General features: G+C 45.3%; 2 protein-coding genes across 6 annotated transcripts in view; one reads left to right on the top strand and one right to left on the bottom strand.

Moving 5' to 3' along the window:
• The window catches only part of ap4e1 (adaptor related protein complex 4 subunit epsilon 1), a 39619-nt gene extending 31564 nt beyond the window's left edge, over positions 1 to 8055 (bottom strand). For 2 of the 5 annotated variants that reach the window (XM_078427277.1, XM_078427273.1), the window contains exons 1-6: positions 7831 to 8055; positions 5795 to 5866; positions 4275 to 4398; positions 3367 to 3440; positions 2069 to 2190; positions 782 to 941 (exon numbers count right to left, since the gene is read on the bottom strand). In XM_078427277.1, the coding sequence (XP_078283403.1) occupies positions 782 to 941; positions 2069 to 2190; positions 3367 to 3440; positions 4275 to 4398; positions 5795 to 5866; positions 7831 to 7965 (687 nt within the window). In that variant the 5' untranslated portion in view covers positions 7966 to 8055. Of the gene's footprint in view, positions 1 to 781; positions 942 to 2068; positions 2191 to 3366; positions 3441 to 4274; positions 4399 to 5794; positions 5867 to 6623; positions 6710 to 7524; positions 7600 to 7830 lie in introns of those variants that run through there. The other 3 variants (XM_078427274.1, XM_078427275.1, XM_078427276.1) reach the window with 3 other exon arrangements.
• An 8264-nt stretch (positions 8056 to 16319) lies between these two features.
• scg3 (secretogranin III) overlaps positions 16320 to 23891 on the top strand; it is a 35288-nt gene continuing 27716 nt past the window's right edge. The window contains exons 1-6 of the mRNA XM_078427266.1: positions 16320 to 16551; positions 18444 to 18496; positions 19512 to 19539; positions 19637 to 19855; positions 20690 to 20832; positions 21718 to 21882. Of these exons, the coding sequence (XP_078283392.1) occupies positions 16455 to 16551; positions 18444 to 18496; positions 19512 to 19539; positions 19637 to 19855; positions 20690 to 20832; positions 21718 to 21882 (705 nt within the window). The 5' untranslated portion in view covers positions 16320 to 16454. The remainder of the gene's footprint in view (positions 16552 to 18443; positions 18497 to 19511; positions 19540 to 19636; positions 19856 to 20689; positions 20833 to 21717; positions 21883 to 23891) is intronic.

The following is a 23891-nucleotide window of genomic DNA, read 5'->3' as shown; positions in this document are numbered from 1 at the left end:
ACAAGGGGCCACAGTTTAAGAATAAGCGGTTGGCCATTTAGAACTGAGATGAGGAAAACGTTTTCAGTCAGAGTTGTGAATCTGTGGAATTCTCTGCCTCAGAAGGCAGTGGAGCCCAATTCTCTGAATGCATTCAAGAGAGAGCTAGATAGAGCTCTTAAGGATAGCAGAGTCAGGGGGTATGGGGAGAAGGCAGGAACGGGGTACTGATTGAGAATGATCAGCCATGATCACATTGAATGGCGGTGCTGGCTCGAAGGGCCGAATGGCCTCCTCCTGCACCTATCGTCTATTGTCAATCCTGGTCACGGGCACCGTCTGTACGGAGCCTGCACGCTCTCCCCGCGATCTGTGTGGGGTTTCTCCAGGTGCCCACACTCCAAAGACATGCAGGTTTGCAAGCTATTTTGGCTTTTGCAAAAATTGCAAACTATCCCTGATGTGTAGGAATCGCTGGTCGGCGCAGACCCGGTGGACAATCCAACTCAGCTGCCAATGGAATACAAGAGACTGCAGATGGTGGAATGTGCAATAGTCAGCAATCATACAATGCCACTACTTATGTAGACACACACAAACACTGTTTATGATTGCAATAACATACCCCAGAGTTAATGGACTGACTGAATTATTAAACAGTTAGATCATTTTAGTTTAGCATTCTGCATCCATTACTTCAGTGCGACTTGTTGGCAAAAGAATGAGGTTTGACAATATTGCATTTATGAGGCAAAAGAAAACCACAACAACAACAACAAAATAATTTATTACACCATGGTACCTTAATCAGCAGAAGGTAGATGTGAAGAGAGGCAGCCATGACTCCAGGGTCCTTGTCACACAGGGCTTTCTTAAACTTGTCATGAATGTGTTGAACTTGATTTGGAGCAATAAGATAGAACTTATACAACGCAAGCACTGCTTTTCTTCTTATTATTTCCCTATGAAGTAATATTCTCATTTTAGTTATGTTTACATAATTGCACTCATAATTATGAATTTTAAAACTCCTATGCTGACAGGAGTCACATAATCAACATCTCAGATTTTCTACGTGATCTCATCATAAAAACAACACAATTCTCAAGTTTTCCTTCAATGGTTTACATGGTCTCCCTCAAAGCATGCGATACTGCCAAGCCCACTTGTGAAATAAAGATTTGTTCTGACAGCCAATGCAATTGAGAATTATGAAAGAAAGAGACCCTAACATTTATAGTAGAGATTTATAAATTTCTCTAATTGTTCACGATCATTGTCTGAAAACGATGCATTGCATTATGGTGATGAGAAGCAACACTATTTATTATTCAACAGTTAAGCTAAATGACCTATTTTTTTTAAAATCAGAGTCCAATTGTGGTCAATCAATAAATACAGAGCAAAGTTGTGTATTACGTGATGACAAAAGTTTGTAAAGGCAGGCACAGATCATTTAACTTGACACTGACATGTTCCAGCTTATCAGTGTACCCTTCCCCTAACTTTTCATTTTTCATATCCTTCCCTGGTAAATGCTGATTTAGGACCCCCCTCATATCCCCCAAAGCCATACATGGCTGGGTAAAATGTAAAAATTGTCCTTAGTGGGTGTAGGATAGTGTTAATGTACGGGGATCGCTGGGCGCACGGACTTGGAGGGCCGAAAAGGCCTGTTTCCGGCTGTATATATATGATATGATATGATATGATGATTTCCCCTTTGGTTCCTGAATGGCTCCACCTTTCCCTCACTACTTTCTTGGATTTAAGGTACATAAAACGTTTTGGGATTCGCAGCTTAATCCTGGTTCCGAGGCTGTTTCAAGTCCTTTCTTCCCCTCCTAATAGTACGTGATTAAAAAAAAATTTTCACACCTGACAATAATAAACTAATTTATTTATTTAGTTCTCCCCAAGATTGTTCTCCTGCTACGTAGAGTGGGAGTCTTTTCACCCACAGTGAACATTTTTATGCACCCAGCAAAACACCCTGATTTGTCATGTACTCCGGCAGGATTCCACGGTGAAACAAATGCTCGATAAATTACACCTCACGATGTTGCCATCTTCCATTCTCGTCTCTTACTTTGAATGCTGAAGCTTCTCTTCAACCAGAGGAAGAACGGCAGGGATCATATCCAGTGGAAAAAGCTGGCTGCCAACAGTCAAAGCCATGCAAACCTCAAGAAGGTTTGTGCTCTGGAGATCCTGCAAGTAGACCAAGATTTTCTAGAATTAGTACAATTGCACCAAATGCTTGAAATAAAAATACAAAGGATATATCTTCTCAAATATTTGGACAAGCTCCACTAACTTATATGGATGCACAGCAGGTTTTATTTATCATCTAATTCTAAAGAAAATGCAGCACCAGAGACCCGGATTTGATCCTGACTTTGGCTGCTGGCTGTAGAGTTTATACGTTCTCCCCGTGACTGTGTGGATTTCCTCCCATACTCCAAAGACATACAGCTTTGTAGGTTGTTTGGCTTCTGTAAGTGGTAAATTATCCCTCGTGTGTAGGCTAGTGCTAGTGTACGTGGCGATTGCTGGTCGGACGGACTCAGTGGGCCGAAGGGCTTGGTTTCTAAGTGTAAAGACTAAATTAAATGATTCAGTCTTGGGAAACTTCCAACATTGCAATGCTCTTTCTAGAGTCCCTACACAGCTTTTTTTTTATCATTTTGGGTGTTTAAGTTACACCAGTTACTCGTGTACTAATCATATAAATCATCAAGCAACAGTGTGATGACTTGGTGTGCTCAATGACATTGATACCACACAGAGCAATTTTACTTTAGCCAACAAAACTCCATAAGGAACCAATATTTCTCTTTAAAGCAGTTAAAACAAAATGATATAAAACAATGCACAAAATGAAACTCCTGAACTAGATAGAATTAGTCTGAATGGGTTTTCAGTTTATACCACATGTACCGAGGTACAGTGAAAAGCTTTGTGAACGGGTGATCAATGTGGACTTGTTGGGCTGAAGGGCTGTACCTTTCCATCAATTCAATCAATCAATCAATCCCACTACCCCCAGAAATGACAGGGTGCAATTTACTGATGCTGGTGTAGGATTTTCAATGAAAGATTATTAAAAATGAAGGAAGACATTCCTAAAAGGCCAGTAAAAGCCAGACTTTCATACAATAAGGACAGATTGCTCACTCCACGTGGCCCTGCAATAAAAAGTTGCTATGTCACCTTTTTGTTTTGAAGATGCTATTGGTAATAAACTAATAGGCTTGTAAGCTGAGTAGTAACTGCGGCATCACCCACACCAAGGCAATAAACTAAGGCAACACTTCCATTAGTTTTTAATTCAGTTCACAGATTAATAGTCAGGATTAATCACTGATCAGTTGGGATATTTCTTACCTTTAGGACAGTGTTCACAAGCAGTAGCAGCAGCTCGTGTCCCTCATTTAGAAAGAGAGAAACGGCCAAGTAGCCTAGCAATGAATAAACAAGTAAACATGAGTACGCTCAGTATGATTCTCAAACAAATCTCCACTGCAGAATTTCAGCATGACAATGCGCATATTTTGCAGAAATCTGTAGTGCTAATCTTTGGCAAACTCAAATGTCACATTCAACTAATGCAGGCTGACAACGTGACACAGCTTTCTCACCGCCTGACTAGTCTACACAAAGGTAGCCACAATGTAGAGGATTGCACATAGTAATGACAATTAATCAACAACGATCAGGAGATACATTGAAAATTAACTAATTAACTGGATGGCATGGTGGCGCAGCAGTAGAGCTGCTGCCTTACAGCGCCAGAGACCCAGGTTCGATCCTGACTACAGGTGTTGTCCGTACGAAGTTTATAGGTTCTCCCTGTGACCATGTGGGCTTCTTCCGGGTGCTCTGATTTCCTCCTACATTCCAGAGACATGCAGGTTTGTAGGTTAATTGGCTTCTGTAAATTGCCCCTAGTGGTGTAGGATAGAACTAGTGTAAGGGTGATCGCTGGTCGGCATGGATCGAATGGCCTGTTTCCACGCTGTATCTCTAAAACTAAAACCTGCCCTCAGCAGGCAAGCACAAAGTCACAAGCAAGCATGAGAAGCTTTGTTTTACTTCCTTCTCTGCATCCACAAAATACGGTGGCCAATTTTAGAACCTTTACCAGTCAACTGAACAGTAGACCATTGACTAATAAGTGGAATTTCAAACATTATGCCTGATACGGTTCAGTACCACCCCAGTGCTGCTTCACCAGCGCAACTAAACTGCACATTTAAAATGCTGTGTATTTTTAAAAACACTGGGGAACATACCAACTCTTTTTTCCATCAGGCTGCCCTGCTGAGCTAACTTGATTGCGTGTATGTATCCGAAGGAGGCCTCGTACCCCAGCATTTCACAGTAGATGAGACGCACCAAACATTCACGCATTTGCTTCTGTAACAACACCAGAAGGTATTAAGGAACAATTCGTTCAAACAGTGATTGCAGCGTTCAAAATCTTCCAGCTCTTCACCATCGCTGGAATGCTGTGGTTACTGGCTTTAGATCTTTCATTAACTTCTCTCAACTGAAAGTATAAACAAGGAACAGCAGATGCTAGTTTATACCAAAGATAGACACAAAGTGCTGGCGTAACTCAGCGGGTCAGGCAGCATCTCTGGAGGAAAAGGCTGGGTGACATTACGACCGGGATCCTTCTTCAGACTCATTTTCAAACTCTGAAGTCAGACTCATTTGAGTCTGAAGAAGGGTCCCAAACCGAAACATCACAAAACCTTTATCTCCAGAGATGCTGCCTGACCTGCTGAGTTACTCCAGTACTTTGTGTCTGTCTGTGTTTCTCAACTGAAGTCTAATTTGTAAATATAAATTTTGGGGATACTCATCAGCATGTCACACTCTGTCAGACTGCTTTATGGCATCAGGTGGACCAGGGGGCATAGTTTGAAGCCAGTTCAACAATGGAGCAAAGCACAAAGTGCTGGTAGAACTCAGCAAGTCAGGCAGCATCTGTGGAGGAGAATGGGCAGATGACTTTTCAGGCCCAGACCCTTCTTCAGATGGGTCAAGTGAGGTTCCAACCCAGATATTATCCGTCCATTCCCCTCTGCAGATGCTCCCTGACCCACTGTGTTTTCTCAAGATTGCAACATCTGCAGTTGCTTGCATATCCATCTATGGAGCACGACTGGTCAAGGGGAAGGCAAGCATCTTGTGTGCTAATGTCCATGCATGGCTGAGAGGAGAAAGATGCCACAGTGTCACTCTGTCTGAAGGATCATCTCAGATGCAAAGCAACTCAGCTAACCTTGCACAAATAATACAGTTGTGGGTAAGGAAAGAGAATTTGAGATGTTGCCACAACAGTAGAGCTGCTGCCTCACAGCACCAGAGCCCCGGGTTCAATCCTAACCTCGGATGCTGTCTGTTTGTGTGGTGTTTGCACGCTCTCTCTCCCTGCGACAGCTCCAGTTTCCACCCACATCCCAAAGACATGCGGGTTTGTAGGTTAATTGTCCTATGTAAATGCCCTTGGTGTGTAGGGAGTGGATGAGAAATTGGGATAACATGGAAATCGTGTGAGCGGATGTCGGCGTAAACTGTGGGCCAAAGGGCCTATTTCCATGCTGTATCCTTCAATGCTTCAATCAAACAATCAAAAAACCAATTGTAGTGACCTCAGGACTGACTTGACAACAAAAAATACCACGATAAAATGTGTGTGTGTGATTAAGTGACTTAAAGCAGAGCGAGCTCCAAGCCAGTTACAAAATACTTTATTGAAAGGCAGCAAAAATAATCTATTCCTTCAAAGGAAATTAAGAATTACCGGAGATGTGGTGGGAGCAGAGACCTGTTCTTTTAACACGGCCAATTCCTTCTTGATCAGTTTCTCCTCATCCTTAAACAAAAATATCAACCATTTAGGAATGAAAACTTCAGTGATAGAACATTTGCTGAATTCACAATCTGAACAGTGAGCCAGAATAGACAAAGCATCAGTAAAAAAGTTCCACAAAAGTGCTTGAAAATAATCTTCATATGTCCATATGTTCCAGGAACAGAGTTAGGCTTTTCGGCCCATCTACTCTAGTCTGCCTTTCAATCATGGCTCATCTATCTTTCCCTCGCAACCCCATTCTCCTGCCTTCTCTCCATAACCCCTAACACCCTTACTAATCAAGAATCTGTCAATCTCCATCTTAAAAATATTAACTGACTTTGCTTTCACAGCTGTCTGTGACAAAGAAATTCCTCCCCATCTTTCTAAAGGTACGTCCTTTTATTCTAAGGCTAAGGCCTATTAATGGAAACATCTTCACATCCACTCTCTCCAGGCCTTTCACTATTCGGTACGTTTTACTGACGTCCCAACTCATCCTTCTAAACTCCAGCGAGTTACAGGCCCCTGTTTGTTTTTAAATTGTACACAGAAACATGGGATAGGTGGGCAGTTGCACAAGTTATTCAAACCACCTTATCCTTGTGATGCTGAAGGGAAAATCAATCCAGAAAATTAATTTAAACTATCCTCTGACACGGGACACATTTAAATTCCAAGTGGGGTAAATATTTCAAAACTACTTTTTATGCAAATAATCAGCAACCTTCTCACACGAGGTAGATTCAAAATATTTTAAACCCTTTTAGATACGCACGTGGATATGTAGGGAATACAGGAGTATGGATCACATGCAGGTAGAGATTAGTTTAATGAAGACCAGGCAGCATGGTGGTACAGCGGTAGAGTTGCTGCCTTGCAGCGCCAGAGACCTGGGTTCGATCCCGACTATGGGGGTCAAAGAAACAAGAGTTTTCCTCCAGTGATCTAGCTCACATTTATTTCTCAACCAAGATCACTGGAAAAACTAATAAAAGACAGTGCTGCAAATCCTCTCACAACTAGCAGTGACCCAGGAGAGATAAACAGTGTCAAAACTTAAAGTTGATGTCCATTTATCAAAACCTTTCATTGACCTGAAACACGACATAAGGGGAAAGGAGTGTCTGTTCAAGGAGAGTGAGGACAAGAGGTGGGAAAAGGGATGGGCAGTGTGTGAGAATTGGATGAGGAAGGAGTATGAAGAGGAGAAGGATCAGAGAGAAAGGGGAGGGATTGTCAAATGTGGGTGGGCTTGGTCAGGGGAAGCTGTGGTGGGGATGGGTTTGGTTGTGGAGGGGGCATTATTTGGAGGGGGCTGTGCAGAGGAGGATTTGGTGGAGAGTTGGTTGGGTGGAAGGATAGTTCTGGGAAGGGTAGGGGTAGATTGGCCAGGGTTGGTGGAATGAAATGAGAGGGGGGGGGAGGGTCTGCACTCTGTCCTGTCTAAACCCATCCCATCCTTCCCTCCCTCCTCTACCTCCCTCCATCCTGCTTCCTCCTCCTCTCCTCCATCGCTCCCTCCCCTCCTTCTTTCCATCAATCCTCCCACTTCCCCTCCCTCTCTCCCCTTCCCCTCCTCAATCCTCCTCCTCTCCCCGTTTCCTCCCTCCCACTCCCCCCGCTGCTTTTCCTTCCTACCTCCCTCTTCCTCCTCCTTTCCCTCCCTCCTCTCCAACCTCCAGTCTGAAGAAAGGTCTCGACCCTGAACGTCACCCATTCCTTCTCTCCAGAGATGCTGCCTGACCCGCTGAGTTACTCCAGCACACCTCTCTCTCTCTCCCTCTCTCTCTCTCTCTCTCTCTCTCTCTCTCTCTCTCTCTCTCTCTCTCTCTCTCTCTCTCTCTCTCTCTCTCTCTCTCTCTCTCTCTCTCTCTCTCTCTCTCTCTCTCTCTCTCTTTCTTTCTTTCTTTCCCTTCCTCCCTCCCCCTCCCCTCCCCTCCCCTCCCTCCCTCCTTGCCTCCATCCCCCCCTCCCTCTCGCACCTGTTTGGACGCCAGCTCGCTGAGGCCGCGGATGAAGCCGCCGAGCCGGGACGCGGCCGTGATGCCGGCGCCGCCCTCCAGCGACAGGAGGCCGGGCAGCGCCGACAGCGTCTTCTCCATCACGTCGCTCATCATGGCGCGGCGGTCGGCGAGTCCCCGGCCCCGGCCCAGTAGCTGTTACTGCTCCTCCCGTCCCTCTCCCTCACCGCCGCCACCACCAGTCCGTCCTGGGTCGCGCCATCTTGTTGTTGTTGCCGCCGCCGCTTTCGATCCCAAAACTTTATTGACATCGCAGCGCTGCACCATCCCGGCCGCCAGGGGGCGCGGTGGCCACAGGCTGGTCGGCACCATCCCGGCCGCCAGGACGAGCCATGGCCAGAGACTGCTCTGCACCATCCCGGCCGCCAGGGGGCGCCACGGCCCGACCGTCACACGATGGTGCTGCACGCACCATCACAGCAGCTAGGGGTCGCAGTGGCCAGAGGCTGCTCTGCACCATTCCGACCGCCAGGGGGCGCCATGGCCAGACCGTCACACGATGGTGCTGCACGCACCATCACAGCAGCTAGGGGTCGCAGTGGCCAGAGGCTGCTCTGCACCATTCCGACCGCCAGGGGGCGCCATGGCCAGAGGCTGCTCTGCACCATTCCGACCGCCAGAGGACGCCATGGCCAGAGGCTGCTCTGCACCATCACAGCAGCTAGGGGGTGCAGTGGGCTGGTCTGAGTTCAGTTTATAGATAGTGGGACACAGGCCCTTCGGCCCATCGAGTCCATACTGACCTGCAATCCCCGCACACTAACACTGCCCGACACGCACTAGGGACATGTTTTACAATTATACCACGCCAATTAGCCTACAAACCTGTGCGTCTTTGGAATGTGGGCGGAAACAGGAGCACCCGGAGAAAACACACGCAGATCACGCCATGGGGAGAACGTGGAAACTCCGCACAGACAGCACCCGTAGTCAGGATCGAACCCGGGTCTCTGGCGCTGTAAGGCAGCAACTCTACCGCTGTACCGCCGTGCCGCCCTGTCTTCATTAAACTAATCTCCTCTACCTGCATGTGATCCATGCTGCTCCATTCCCTACGTGTCCAAACCCTTAAACGCCACTATCACATCTGCCTTCACCACCACCCCTGGCAGCATGTTCCAGGCTCCCACCACTCTCTGTAAAAAACCTGGTCCGCACATCTCCATTGTGTTAGACATTTCCATCCTTGGAAAATTGGTTCTGGCTGACTATCATATTTGTGCCTCTCATAACTTTATCAGAACTTCCCTCAACATACGGTGTTCCAGAGAAATCAATCCAAGTTTGCTCAATCCAAGCCAGCCCTTTGCGTCTTATTTTGTAAACCAGCATCTACAATTCCGTGTTTCTACAAGTCAGTCCAACCTGTCCATGCACCCAGTGTACTCCATGTGCTCACCAAAGCCTCCTTCCTCACCTCCATCCTGAGATGCCAGCATCCTTCCCAGGTGAGGCAGAGGTTCACGTACACCTCTTCCAACCTCATTCAGTGTTCCTGATGTGGCCCCCTTTACGTCGGCGAGACCAAGCACAGACTCGGCAACTGTTTCGCCAAACACTTGTGCTAGGTCCATCAAGGTCTGCTGGATCTCCTTCTTCTTCAGAAGGGTCTCAACCCGAGACGTCACCCATTCCTTCTATCCAGAGATGCTGCCTGACCTGCTGAGTTACTCCAGCATTTTGTGTCTAACTTTGTTGTAAACCAGCATCTGCAGTTTTTTCCTATTCATCCCTATCAACATTTCCATCCTGGGCTTCCGGACTATGTTAGCTACTTTTCCGAGGCAGCGTGATGTGTAGATGGAGTCACTGGTGGTGATTCTGGTCTGTGAGATGGACTGGGCAACACTTACAACTCAAAAAAATTCTTGTGTTCTTCGGCAGACGTTGACATTCAATAGCATTACCAGGGCACAAAATGTTTCTATCCGCCTGTCAGCCCATGCCTGAATGCTGTCCAGATCTCTCTGCATTCAGGCCCATTTGATGAGGATTGTGATTTTGAAATCAACATTTTGCAAAGACCTCAGCAAAGATTCCCACTTCTGACCAGATGATGGCAGGAAGGTCATTGATGAAACGGCTGTAGATGGTGGTGCCTCGGCCACCAGCCTGAGGATCTGAGGCTGAGATGACTGACTCCAACAACTACCACCATCTACCTTTGTATGAGGTATGACTCCATCAACAGGAGAGCTTATTTAGTTTAGTTTAATTTGTAGATACAGAATGGAAAACAGGCCCTTCGGCCCAATGGGACCACGCCAACCAATGATCACCTGTACACTAGTTCTACCCTACACACTGGGGACAATTTACAGAAGCCAATTAACCTACAAATTTGAACTTCTTTGGAATGTGGGAGGATACCGTTGCATCCGGAGAAAACCCATGCGGTCACAAGGAGAACATACAAACTCCTTACCTGTAGTCAGGATCGAACCTGGGTCGACGATTGTCATCGTCGTACAACGTGGAAACAGGGCCTTCAGCCCAAATGACCCATAATAACGAGGAAGATACCCTCTCCACACTAGTCCCATATGCAAGTGTTTGGCCCATATCCCTCTAAACCTTTCCTATTCATGTACCTGTCTTTTAAATGCTGCCTCAACTACTTCCTCTGGCAGCTCATTCCATGTACCCACCACCCTCTGTGTAAACAAAGTTGCCCCTCAGGTTCCTATTAATAGACAATAGGTGCAGGAGTAGGACATTCGGCCCTTCGAGCCAGCACCGACATTCAATGTGATCACACCTGATCATTCACAATCAGTACCCCGTTCCTGCCCTATCCCCATACCCCCGGACTCCGCTATCATTAAGAGCCCTATCTAACTCTCTATTAAGTTCTTATATGTGTGCATCAGAATGGCAGGTGATGAGGGAATATGAACATGAAGGTGGTATGTGACTTGGAATGGGTGTGGATCACTGGTATTCTGAAAGCTTCATACATTGACTCAAGAGTCAGGTCATTTCCGTGCCCTTTTTTAATTTCAGCAGAGCATCTATGTTCCAGCTTCTTGCTTTACAATCTCTATTGAAGTCAACAAGACGCACTGGGGAACCTTCATGACATAAGTCCAAACACCACTTCTCTCCTCAATCTTTGCATTCGGTTCAGACAGAGTTTGAGGACATGTGGCAGTTGAGTTTGATCCTGTTGGTGGATTGTCGTCTCAAGTATAGGACTTTGAACAGTCTTTGTCCTGGGGTTTTAAAAGACACATGGATGGGAAAGGTTTGGAGGAATTGCAGGCAAAGGAGACTAGCTTAGATGGCACTTCTTGCTTGGCTTTGCCCAGTTAAGCTGAATATTCATACCACTGGGTTGTAAGCTGCCCAAGTGAAATATGAGGTGCTGTTCCTCCAATTTGCATGTGGCCTGACTCTCAGTCTAAAGAAGGGTCTCGAACCAAAACGTCACCTTTTCCTTTTCTCCAGAGATGTTGCCTGACCCATTGAGTTTCTCCAGCATTTTGTGTCTCTCTTTGGTGTGAACCAGCATCCTTCCTACAGAGTTAGGCCATGAAGTCTGTTTACATGCTATATGACTCTGACTCCATTAAAGTGGAAATACAGACAATTATAATTTCCTTAACTGAACGATACAAGCTGGGGTTGAAATGTTTGCAGTAATAATACTTTACTTCTTATAATAATACTTAAAGTGTGGGCACATTCCATCTTCAATAATATTTTAACCTGTGAGATATTATATATTTTATATATTAGTTCCAAATTCCTTATCACTGCTTTAATTTTTTTTTAATTCTCTTTTCATTATCTCTATTTCCAAATTAAGCTTTTGAGCTTCTCCTAGCCCTAGTCATTGGAAATTGGTTTTAAACCTCTTATTATCTTCATGTGTTTGTTTGCATCATAACCAATGGCTCTGACATTCTCACTACAAAGGAAAGCAAAGTGGATGATTTCATCTGTTACATCGAGTTCTCAAAATGTTCTGCTTTGGTGTATAATCGATAGATTCATATAAACTTAGTGACAGATTGTCTTGGACTATCAGTATGATTCAATTTCCAATGGACGTCTGAAGCATGTTATTATTCCTTCCTTCTGCTTCTGAAAGTTTTGTTGCATTGTTATAATTTTAGTTTTTAGAGCACCCATTATTGTTGCTTTCCTCACGAAAATAAATGCCGTATTTTGAAGCAATTATCGAGTGTGTTTTTTTGTTCAGAATCTATATACTAAAACTCTCGTTTGTTATCTTGTTTATGACTGGACTTCAGCCAAAACTGTACACGATAGCGCAACAATTGTAGGCCCACCTTACTCACCATTGTCACGAGTGATAATGCAAGTAGTTTTATTCAAATCGGTGTAATATTTTTAAAGTTATTCACATTTTAAAGTTTAAATCTATCTCCTAGGGAGGGAGGAGGGAGGGAGGGAGCGGGGAGGAGGGTGGATAAGGGGGGTTGAGGGGGAAGGGGAAGTGGGGAGGGGAGGGGAGGGGGAGGGGAGGGAGGGGGTAGGAGAGGGTGCTGCACCAATGCAGGATAGGTTAAAAAGTAAGTGTTTCCATGGTAAAATACCATGCATTGCGTTGAACGTGTTGATGACATTTCTGCCAATCTACTGAGTCAAAGTAAAACAAACTGATATATAGATGCCAAATCTACAAATGCTGACTGATTAAAACCATGTTATCTCCTCGACCTCGCTGTCCCACCCCACAAATGTTGCTTTATATCAGTCCCTTCTTTTTATCCCTTTTTGCTTTCTATCAGTCCATTTAATCAGTTCTACCTTTGTCACATGCAGCCCTTCTAACAACCATCTAACAACAAGGCTTTCCCATGTTATTCTCTGCCCTCGGTCCCTTCACTAACTCTGTATTTTCGTTAAAAGTGACTATTACTAATCGCGACCTCTCCTGATATTCTGAAACATTAACTCCCTTTTGTTCTCCACAGATGCTGCCTGACCAACTGCGTGTTTCCTGGTTCTATTTCATATAGTACTTGAGTTTGAACTATTTATGTCTATGTATATCCGATCTATTTGGATAGCATTTAAAACAAAGTTTTTGCCACAGAAGGCAGTGGAGGCCAAGTCCACGGATATTTTAAAGGTTATAGATAGATAGATTCTTTATTTGTATGGGTGTCAGGGGCTATGGGGAGAAGGCAGGAGAAGGTGGCTGAGGGGGAGAGTTAGATCAGCCATGATTGAATGGCAGAGTAGACTTAATGGGCTGAATGACCTAATTCTGCTCCTATCAATTATGAACTTTTCACTGTACCTCAATACACATGACAATATTAAACCTAACCCTATATTTGTTGTAGTATTTTCATTTTCTATAAACATCACACGTGACTTTAAACAAAACATTTTTTAACTGAAGCCAAATAAATACTATTGTGAGCTACACAGTCTAATATGTACAGGATATGACAACAGTTTTCCAATGAAACCCATAATGAGGAATATCACAGTGTTTTGATTCCAGTTGCCTTCAGTGGAATCATATCAGCACTGTTTTTATCCATTTATGCTACGCCTTTCCCAAAGTCAACACCTTCAGGTTCCTGGGCGTGCATATCTCTGAAGATCTATCCTGGGCCCAGCGCATTGGTGCAATCATGAAGAAAGTTATCAACACTTCTATTTCCTCGGAAGACTAAGGAGATGTGGTAGGTCGTCGAATACACTCTTGAATGTCTACAGGTGTACAGCGGAGAGCATACTGACTGATTGCATCACAGCATGGTCCACCAACTCCAACGTCCAAATATATAGAAGACCACAGAAAGTGGTACACACTGCCTGGTTCATCATGGGTACTGACCTCCCCACCATCGAAGGTATCTACAGGAAGCACTGCCTCAAAAAGGCAGGTAATATCATCAAACGCCCCTATTTCATTTCACTACCACCATTGGGAAGAAGATACAGAAGCCTGAAAACCCGTGACCACCAGATTCAAGAACAGCTTTTGCCCTGCAACCATCAGGGTGGCACAGTGGCGTAGTGGTCGAGCTACTGCCTCACAGTGCCAGAGATCCAGGTTCAATCCTGACTATGGGTGCTGGCCGTGCGGAGTTTGTACGGTCTCCCCGTTACCTACGTGGGTTTCCTCTGAGATCTTCAGTTTCCTCCCTCACTCCAAAAACGGACATGTTTTTAGGTTAATTGGCTTGGTATAAATGTAAAAATGTATCACCAGTGTGATAAGGGCAGTGTTAATGTGAGGGGATCACTGGTTGATGCGGACTCGGTGGGCCGAAGGGCCTCTTTCCGCACTGTATCTCTAAACTCAACTAAACAAAACATTAACTTTAACAAACCAAGATCTTCTATGGACTGTACCTTTGGTTGCACAACAGACTTTGCTTTTGCATAATCATGGCTACCTAGTGGCACGGTTATTAATTTATTGTATTATTGATTATTGGATAGGGTGGTGAAGAAGGCGTTTGGTATGCTTGCCTTTATAAATCAGAGTATCGAATATAGAAGTTGGGATGTAATGTTAAAATTGTACAGGGCATTGGTGAGGCCGAATCTGGAGTATGGTGTGCAGTTCTGGTCGCCAAGTTATAGGAAGGATGTCGACAAAATGGAGAGGGTACAGAGGAGATTTACTAGAATGTTGCCTGGGTTTCAGCACTTAAGCTACAGAGAGAGGTTGAACAGGTTGGGTCTTTATTCTTTGGAGCGTAGAAGGTTGAGGGGGGACTTGATAGAGGTTTTTTTAATCTTAAGAGGGACGGACAGAGTTGACGTGGGTAGGCTTTTCCCTTTGAGAGTGGGGAAGATTCCAACAAGGGGACATAACTTCAGAATTAAGGGACAAAAGTTTAGGGGTAACATGAGGGGTAACTTCTTTACTCAGAGGGTGGTGGCTGTATGGAATGAGCTTCCGGTGGAAGTGGTGGAGGCAGGCTTGATTTTATTATTTAAGAGTAAATTGGATAGGTATATGGATGGGAGGGGATTGGAGGGTTATGGTCTGAGAGCAGGTAGATGAGACTAGGTCAGAGAAAGTGGTCGGCGTGGACTGGTAGGGCCGAACGGGCCTGTTTCCATGCTGTAATTGTTATATGTTATATGGTTATTACATATTTATCTGGGTGTTACTTGCGTCATAGATCTGTTAGGCTGCAGCAAATAAGAATGTCATTGTTCCAATGCCCGTACATATGACAATTAAACACTCTCAACTCTTGACAAATGCCGAAAAATATTTTCTCCCGAGCTCTGGGCATCAATCATCAAATGTATTAAGCAGCTAATGTTTGAGGGCTCGCTATCGGGAGAGTGTTTGCTGGTGTGATTTATTACACTACACACGGGGTCTTTTGTTCGGGATTCTATGTGGTTGCAACATGGAACTACAATGTGAGGTGCCTAGCGCCGGCGGCCAATGAAATGGAAACTCGTTTACACCCAGCCCACAAATGGGCCGTATATCCTTGATCGCTGTCACTTTATTTTTGCATTTCTTTCATTCATTTGTTCTATATATCTCTGTAACCACCGTCTATATCTCTCGTTTACCCATTCCCCTTATCTCAGCCTGAAGATGGGTCTCGACCCGAAACGTCGCCTATTCCTTTTCTCCAGAGATGCTGCCTGACCCGCTGACTGTTTTCTTTATCGTCGTTACTTGTTTTGAACATCGTTCATTTATTGTTCTTTACCTCCCCACATCGCCGTCTATATCTCTCGGTTCCTTTATCCCTAACCAGTCTGAAGAAGGGTCTCGACCCGAAACGCCACCCATTCCTTCTCTCCGGAGATGCTGCCTGTCCCGCCGAGTTACTCCAGCTTTTTTAGACAATAGACAATAGGAGCAGGAGGAGGCCATTCGGCCCTTCGAGCCAGCACCGCCATTCAATGTGATCATGGCTGATCATTCTCAATCAGTACCCCGTTCCTGCCTTCTCCCCATACCCCCCCCGACTCCGCTATCCTTAAGAGCTCTATCTAGCTCTCTCTTGAATGCATTGAGAATTGGCCTCCACTGCCTTCTGAGGCAGAGAATTCCACAGATTCACAACTCTCTGACTGAAAGAGTTTTTCCTCATCTCAGTTCTAAATGGCCTACCCCTTATTCTTAAACTGTGGCCCCTGATTCTGGACTCCCCCAACATTGGGAACATGTTTCCTGCCTCTAACGTGTCCAACCCCTTAATATTCTTATACGTTTCGATAAGATCTCCTCTCATCCTTCTAAATTCCAGTGTATACAAGCCTAGTCGCTCCAGTCTTTCAACATATGACAGTCCCGCTCATTCCGGGAATTAACCTAGTAAACCTACGCTGCCTATCTTCGGTTTGAACCAGCATGTGCGGTTCCTTCCAACACAGATGAAAACGCCTGGTGCATTTCTATCGCTGAGCTGAGGGTTTGTGTGTGTGTGTGTGTGTGTGTGTGTGTGTGTGGAGTGACGCAGGTTGGGAGAGGGTTGACGCACAGTGGTTGGATTAGCATCCAGTCGCCACCTCCTTGTTGTATTCAGCACTTGTGTCCCGGCTCCGACGGCGCCGCTGTCCACGGTCCTGAAACTGCAACCAGCGCCTGTCCGCCTCTCCACACCATCGCAGCAATGCCTCTCAGACACACTGCATGTGTCCTCCTCCTGCAGGCGGCTGCATTGCTGCTACACCAGGTCCATGCATTCCCAACTCCTGCAGGAGCCCAAGGTAAGTCCCGGTTCAGCTGCGGTAAAAAAAAATAGCACTGGGATTCGATGTGCAGGAAGGAACTAAATCGAAGATTGACACAAAACGCTGGAGTAACTCAGCGAGTCAGGCAGCATCTGTGCAGAGAAGGAATGGGTGACGTTTCGGGTTGAGACCCAACAGTCTGAAGAAGGGTCTCGACCCGAAACGTCACCCATTCCTTCTCTCCAGAGATGCTGCCCGACCCGCTGAGTTACTGGGATTCAAGAAGAAGGGTTGTCTGTGCATCACCAGTGCAGATTAACCTCATCAGTTGAATCCACCGCAGTTAAACTCAACGGATGAAAAGGTTGCATCCAAGCGAGTCCTTTGTGTGTCGGGGTGTAGCCGGCAAAACGGCGTTGCTATTGTTCCCGATTTATCTCTGTACATCTGGCCAAGCCGCCCGAGTTGTGAGTTGCATCCATCAACTGATTTCAGCTGAAATGGTCATAGTTTGTGTAGGAAGGAACTGGCGGATGGATGCTGGTTTAAAGCGAAGATAGACACACAAAGCTGGAGTAACTCAGCGGGACAGGCAGCATCTCTGGAGGGAAGGGATGGGTGAGACGTTTCGGGTCCAGACCCTTCCTCAGGCAGGTTGATCAATATTTCAGCTCAGGGCTTAGCGCTTTGTCCAGCCCAGCGCCCTGGTCGGGGAGATGCAGACCGTTCTATCCTCGGGACGGTACATGGAAGATATACAGGAGACCGTTCGGCCCGCTGCGCCGGTGCTGGTCAGATTGGGATGTTAATGGGTCCAGGCGATTTATCCGCATTGAAAAGATTTCAGTCACAGTTTTCGGTTCTCAGGTCAAGGCGAGTGAGGCGATTAATATGTGGCGTCACAGTCTTTGATATTTTAATATTAAACTAATTAAAAACCTCAGAACCATCGCGTGGGACAAGCATTGCTGACAAATTACCTCTCTGTGGATCGGCCCCAGTATAGATTGTAACGTGCAATGGACTCAATATTCAGTCACACGGCCAGTAACGTCGTTTTAACCAGAGTGGGAATAGATTTGCGACTTGGTAACGATTTCCATTTGTCAAACTGGTAAGGACTATTGTTCAATCTGAAGAAAATATTCTTCAGACGTCACCCATCCCTTCTCTCCAGAGATGCTGCCTGTCCCGCTGAGTTACTCCAGCTTTATGTGTCTATCTTCGGTTTAAACCAGCATCTGCATTTCTTTCCTGCACATCAAGGACTATTGTTTCCGCTAACAGTCCACATTTACTCCAATTTTATTGCCAATTTAAAGTAAAACGTTGTACCATGATAACATTGCACCTTATGAAGGAAGGGACCTTCTAAAGGAGTCTCTCAACCCGAAACGTCGCCCATTCCTTCTCTCCCGAGATGCTGCCTGGTCCCGCTGAGTTCCTCCAGCATTTTTGTGTCGATCTATCTTTGGTCTCTTGGGTATTCTGGAAGTAGAGATGTGTTAGACAGGCTTAGATTGTTTTCTCTGGAACGCTGGAGGCTGAGGGGAGAGACCTGATAGAAATATATAAAATTATGAGAAGTAGAGACAGTCAGAACCCTCCTCCCAGGCTGGGAAATGTCAAAGACGAGAGGGCACAGATTTAAGGTGAGATGGGACAGATTGGAGGAGATGTGTTGGGTGCCTGGAACACACTGGTGATGGAGTCAGGTACAATAGTGGTTTTTAAGAGGCTTTAGGATGGGCACATGGATGTGCAGAGAATGGAGGGGTTGTACCAGATGCAAGTAGAGATTAGGTCACCCAGCAACATGTTCTGCACAGGCAGTGTGCACTAAAGAATCTGGTCCTGTGTTGTATGTTCTATGTTCTATGTGCATCTTCCCCATACATTTCTGCTCACATTTATTCCATTCATTTCAGACAAAGCGGTCTCTAATCTGGAATTATCAGCAGAAAGACCAGGGGAGGAACAGGTAAATGATGCCTTGCTGTTTCACACGTGAGCTTCCATCAGTTGGCGCCCACTTTCACCTACTTTTCACCTCCAAATAAAAATCATTTCAGTTAAGATTATTGTCACGTGTGATGAGGTACAATAGAAACATCTTTCGTTGCATGCTATCCCGTCAGCGGAAAGACTACATGATTACAATCGAGCTGTCCACAGTGTAGATACAGGATAAAGGGAATGACGTTTAGTGCAAGATGATAATTCCTGATGATATGCTTCCCTTTTTATAAATCTAATTTAAAAATCGTCCTTGCAATTGTTGATATTGTCCAGAATGTTCTAATCATGTCTTACAGAGACATTTATTGTTGACCGCCTTCTGTTGTAGCTGCATACTCTGCTTAATCAACCCTTCTGTTGAGGAATCTCTTGGATTTATTTTCGGTAAATTGCCGATGTATTGTGTGCAGTTTTGGTCTCCTAATTTGAGGAAGGACATTATTGCTATTGAGGGAGTGCAGCGTAGGTTCACCAGGTTAATTCCCGGGATAGCGGGACTGACATATGATGAAAGAATGGAACGACTGGGCTTATATTCACTGGAATTTAGGATGAGAGGGGATCTTATAGAAACATATAAAATTCTTAAGGGATTGGACACACTAAATGCAGGAAAAATGTTCCTGATGTTGGGGGAGTCCAGAACCAGCGGTCACAGTTTAAGAATAAGGGGTAGGCCATTTAGGACCAAGATGAGGAAAAACGTTTTCACCCATAGAGTTGTGAATCTGAGGAATTATCTGCCACAGAAGGCAGTGGAGGCCAATTCACTGGATGTTTTCAAGAGAGAGTTAGATGTAGCTAAGAGAATCAAGGTATATTAGGAGAAAGCAAGAACGGGGTACTGATTTTGGATGATCAGCCATGATCATATTGAATGGCGGTGCTGGCTCGAAGGGCCAAATGGCCTACTCCTGCACCTATGTTTCTATGTTTCTTTAACTATGTGACACTTTGTTACCTTCCTCCCCATCTAGGAACTAGACGGACAGTCATCATCGACAGGTAGACATAAGGCTTTTATTTACTAATGCAGAAATTCAATCTGGTCTTCAAGTCACTTTTTATCCTTGCTCAACAAATCAATTTGCTACCCTTGCAGAGAACAAGGTCCCGCTGCAGAATGACTCGTTTGTGGATGACTTCATGCTTCTGAAATCGTTGGCGGAGAAAGAAAGTGAGAAGGCGGGTGACATCAGCAAAGACTCTCCGACCAATGTCTCCGCTCCTCCTCCCCGCAGTGTCATTTCCACCAAAAGCAGGAGACTCGCGAACAATTACGATGATTCCACAAAAAGTGCAATGGATTACAAAGATGAAGGTTTCTTCCTCTTACTGTCCTTTCATTTGCCATTTATAGTAGAGTTATAGTCATACAGTATGGAAACAGGCCCTTCGGCCCTACCTGATGCCCCAACTACGTTGGTTCCACTTGCCCACTTATGCCCCTTGTCCCTCTAAACATTTCCTATCCATGTACCTGTCCAGATGTCATTTATATGTTGTTTTTGTATCTGCCTCAATGCCCTCCTTTGGCAGTTCATTCCATTTACCCACCACCCTGTGTAAAAAAAGGTTGCCCCTCAGGTTCTTTTTATATCTTTCCCCTTTTAGTTTAGTTTAGAGAAACAGCGCGGAAACAGGCCCTTCGGCCCACCAAGTCCGCACCAGCCAGCGATCACCCTGAAAACTAACACTATTCCACACACTAGGGACAATTTACAACTTTACCGAGGCCGATTAGCCCACAAACCTGTACGTCTTTGGAGTGTGGGAGGAAACCGGAGCACCCGGAGAAAACCCACACAGGTAACGGGGAGAACGTCCAAACTCCATATAGATAGCAGCCGTAGTCGTGATCGAACCCGGGTCTCTGGTGATGTAAGGCGCCCTACCACCTTAAACCTACGCCCTCTTGTTTGTGATTTCCCAACCACAGCTAAAAGACTCTGTGCATTCACCTTATCTATTCCCCTCATGATTTTAAGCTGCTGAAACACAATGATTAGTGATACTACTACCTTTTCATTTGTATTTAGTTTGTCTATACATACACAAGGCTTGCTAGTTATAGACTTATGATTACTGGTTCATAGGTTCTAAAATATTTTGCCTCAAATTACATTATGTGCTCCAAAGTCATTTATCCTTGCAGATGACCCTGATGGTCTGCACCAATTGGATGGAACACCTTTAACTGCTGAAGACATTGTCCAGAAAATCGCCAATAGAATTTACGAAGAAAATGACAGAGGAGTCTTTGACAGAATCGTTTCTAAGCTCCTAAACCTGGGACTGGTAAATGTTTCATTTATTTTAGTTTAGCGAAACAGCGCGGAAACAGGCCCTTCAGCCCACCGAGTCCACACCGACCAGCGATCCCCACACACTAGCACTATCCAACACACACGGGGAACAATTTACATTTACACCAAGCCACTGCACGTCTTCGGAGTGTGGGAGGAGACTGAAGATCTTGGAGAAAACCCACGCAGCTCACGGGGAGAACGTACAAGCTCCGTACAGACAGCGCCCATAGTCGGGATCGAACCCAGGCCTCTGGCATTGTAAGGCAGCAATTTTACCGCTGTGCCCAAAATATCTCAAATATAAGAGTTTATTTAGCATGCCATCAAAGAAGAAAACCCATTTTGTAGGCAGAGATTAACAGGAGGGAGAGCAGTGGGTAATCTTATCCCGTTCAAATGCTTTGATTCAGATCCATGTTGAAGGCTCATTGTTACTTCCCTGACAGTTAATTAATGAACCATATGTGCCTCAGGGAAATTAGAGGAAAACTGCAGGAGAATCACATTTCATTTACAAAATGAGCAGAGATGAACAAAATAAATTGAATACAAGAACCAAGACCGAGGAGAAATACTTCTCCCTCCCTCCCTGCCGCTCCCCACCCCCAACACAATTTAGCATTCACAGCTGAGTTTCAACTATCACAAGATTGGCGAATGTATTTGTTATTTTTGGCTCTTTTCTGCATGAAGATATTAGACCAAGAAAATTGTGCTGACAGATAATGGGAGTTCTCATTGCAGACAGAACAGCATGGCGTGAACAGAGGGACACTTGCAAACGAGACATCTGGGGGGGGAAGCAGCAAATTGGAAGAGGGTTATTGCTGTTTCTATCTGCATCTCTGACAATGCTGATGTGCTCTTCCGATAGATAACGGAAAATCAGGCGAACAATCTGGAAGAAGAGGTTGCAATCTCTTTGCAGCAGCTTATCTCCAATGAAGCCCATAAGAATGAAATCAGGGATCAAAATGATGATCTCCCCGTTCTGAAGACAGAGGCCACCCGGAGTGATGGAGACAGGGAGGAGGACGAGGTAGGTTCATTAAAGCAAGTAACTGAGATGAATTCCTCATGTGTGTAAACCCGGATACAAATGGCAGTCAAGTCAAGTCAAGTCTACTTTATTTGTCACATACACATACAAGATTGTGCAGTGAAATGAAAGTGGCAGCGCCTGCGGATTGTGCTAAAACTGCAAAACAGAATAGAATTATTTTTTTTTAAAGACACAACACAAAAAAATAAATTAATACAGTAAATTAGTCCCTGGTGATATAAGAGTTAACAGTCCTGATGGCCTGTGGGAAGAAACTCCGTCTCATCCTCTCTGTTTTCACAGCGTGACAACGGAGGCGTTTGCCTGACCATAGCAGCTGGAACAGTCCGTTGCTGGGGTGGTAGGGGTCCCCCATAATGTTGCTGGCTCTGGATCTGCACCTCCTGATGTATAGGTCCTGCAGGGGGGCGAGTGTAGTTCCCATGGTGCGTTCAGCCGAACGCACTACTCTCCGCAGAGCCTTCCTGTCCTGGGCGGAGCTGTTCCCAAACCAGATTGAGATGTTGCCGGACAAGATGCTTTCTGCAGCCCCAGAGGAGAAGCACTGAAGGATCCTCAGAGAGACTCTGAATTTCCTCAGCTGTAGAAAGCCTAATAGTTTTACTATTAAAGAAGCATATTCACCATCTTATTATTTTTCTCGAGTTGAATATGGTCATGCTCATAAGTGATGGGGGCAGAATTAGGCCATTCGGCCCATCAAGTCTACTCCTCCATTCAATCATGGCTGATCATTCGTTCCCTCTCAACCCCATTCTCCTGCCTTCTCCCCATTACCCCTGACACCCGTATTGGCAGTGTTTGTTCACACAGAACTTGCTATGACCAGCCCTGACCAAAGACCATCAAAAATATCTAGGTGCTGAACAGTTTTTCAATATTTTGAGACTACCATTAAATGTCAAGCCCTGTGCAACATCTATGCTGTTGCAAAAGGAAGATCAAATATTTATTAACAGGCAGAATTCCAGCGAGGATGCCTTTACAAATGCCCTGTAGTTTATATGTCAGGACTTTCACAAATGTTTCCTCAATATGTTGGGCAAGAAATCATAGGATTATATCGTTCATAAATCGTCAACAACAAGACTGGGGAAGTTCCTTCATCCTTCAAGTTTGCATAATTATCATAATAATTCTACAGGGTATAGAAACAGTGTAAAAGTATTCGATAGCCAACAAGATTGATTATATAAAATCTCCCTGAGACGCCAGCATTTTTTAGGGTTTTTTTTTTAGTTCTAGTTACAGCGCAGAAACAGGTCCCCTTCGGCCCATCGAGTCCGTGCCGACAAGCCGCACATTAACACTATCCTTCTCACACTGGGGATGACTTGCAATTTTTACCGAAGCCAATTAACCTACAAAACCTGCACGTCTTTGGAATGTGGGAGGAAACCGGAGCATCCGGAGAAAACCCACGGGGGTCACGGGGAGAACGTGCAAACTCTGTACAGACAGCACCCATAGTCAGGGTCCAACCCAGGTCTCTGGCGCTGTGAGGCAGCAACTCTACCGCTGCGCCCTTTGTGTCTTTTGTGTCTTGTTCATATAAAAGCTTTCCTTAATGAACTACTATGACATAGCATGCTGGGTGTCAGCCTCAGTGGGAACTCTCTCACCTCGTAGGGTTCACACACATTCTCGGCTGACGTTCTCTGAAGAGCTGGAGGTTGGGGGGTGTGCTGTAGAAGCTCTGTCTCTCATGTCGAACTGTCAAACGTCACACCGACCGCATTTTCCTTCCTGGGTGATCACCTCAAACATCCCGTACGACTGTTTGAAGAGAAGCCAGCTTTCCAGGTCTCCATCACCAAACAGAGCAAAACCCATTGTGCTGGAGGAACTCAACGGGGAGTGGAAGGGAATAGACAGGTGACGTTCTGGGTTCAGTGCCTTCTTCACATATTGTCTTTCCATTTCCCTCCACGGGTGCTGACTGACTGACCTGCTGAGTTCCTCCGGCACTCTGTGTTTTGCTCAAG

This window comes from Rhinoraja longicauda, chromosome 33 (assembly GCF_053455715.1).
Source record: "Rhinoraja longicauda isolate Sanriku21f chromosome 33, sRhiLon1.1, whole genome shotgun sequence".
Lineage (NCBI taxonomy): Eukaryota > Metazoa > Chordata > Chondrichthyes > Rajiformes > Arhynchobatidae > Rhinoraja > Rhinoraja longicauda.
Note: the sequence above shows the minus strand (reverse complement) of the source record. Positions and strands in the feature narration are given on the sequence as shown.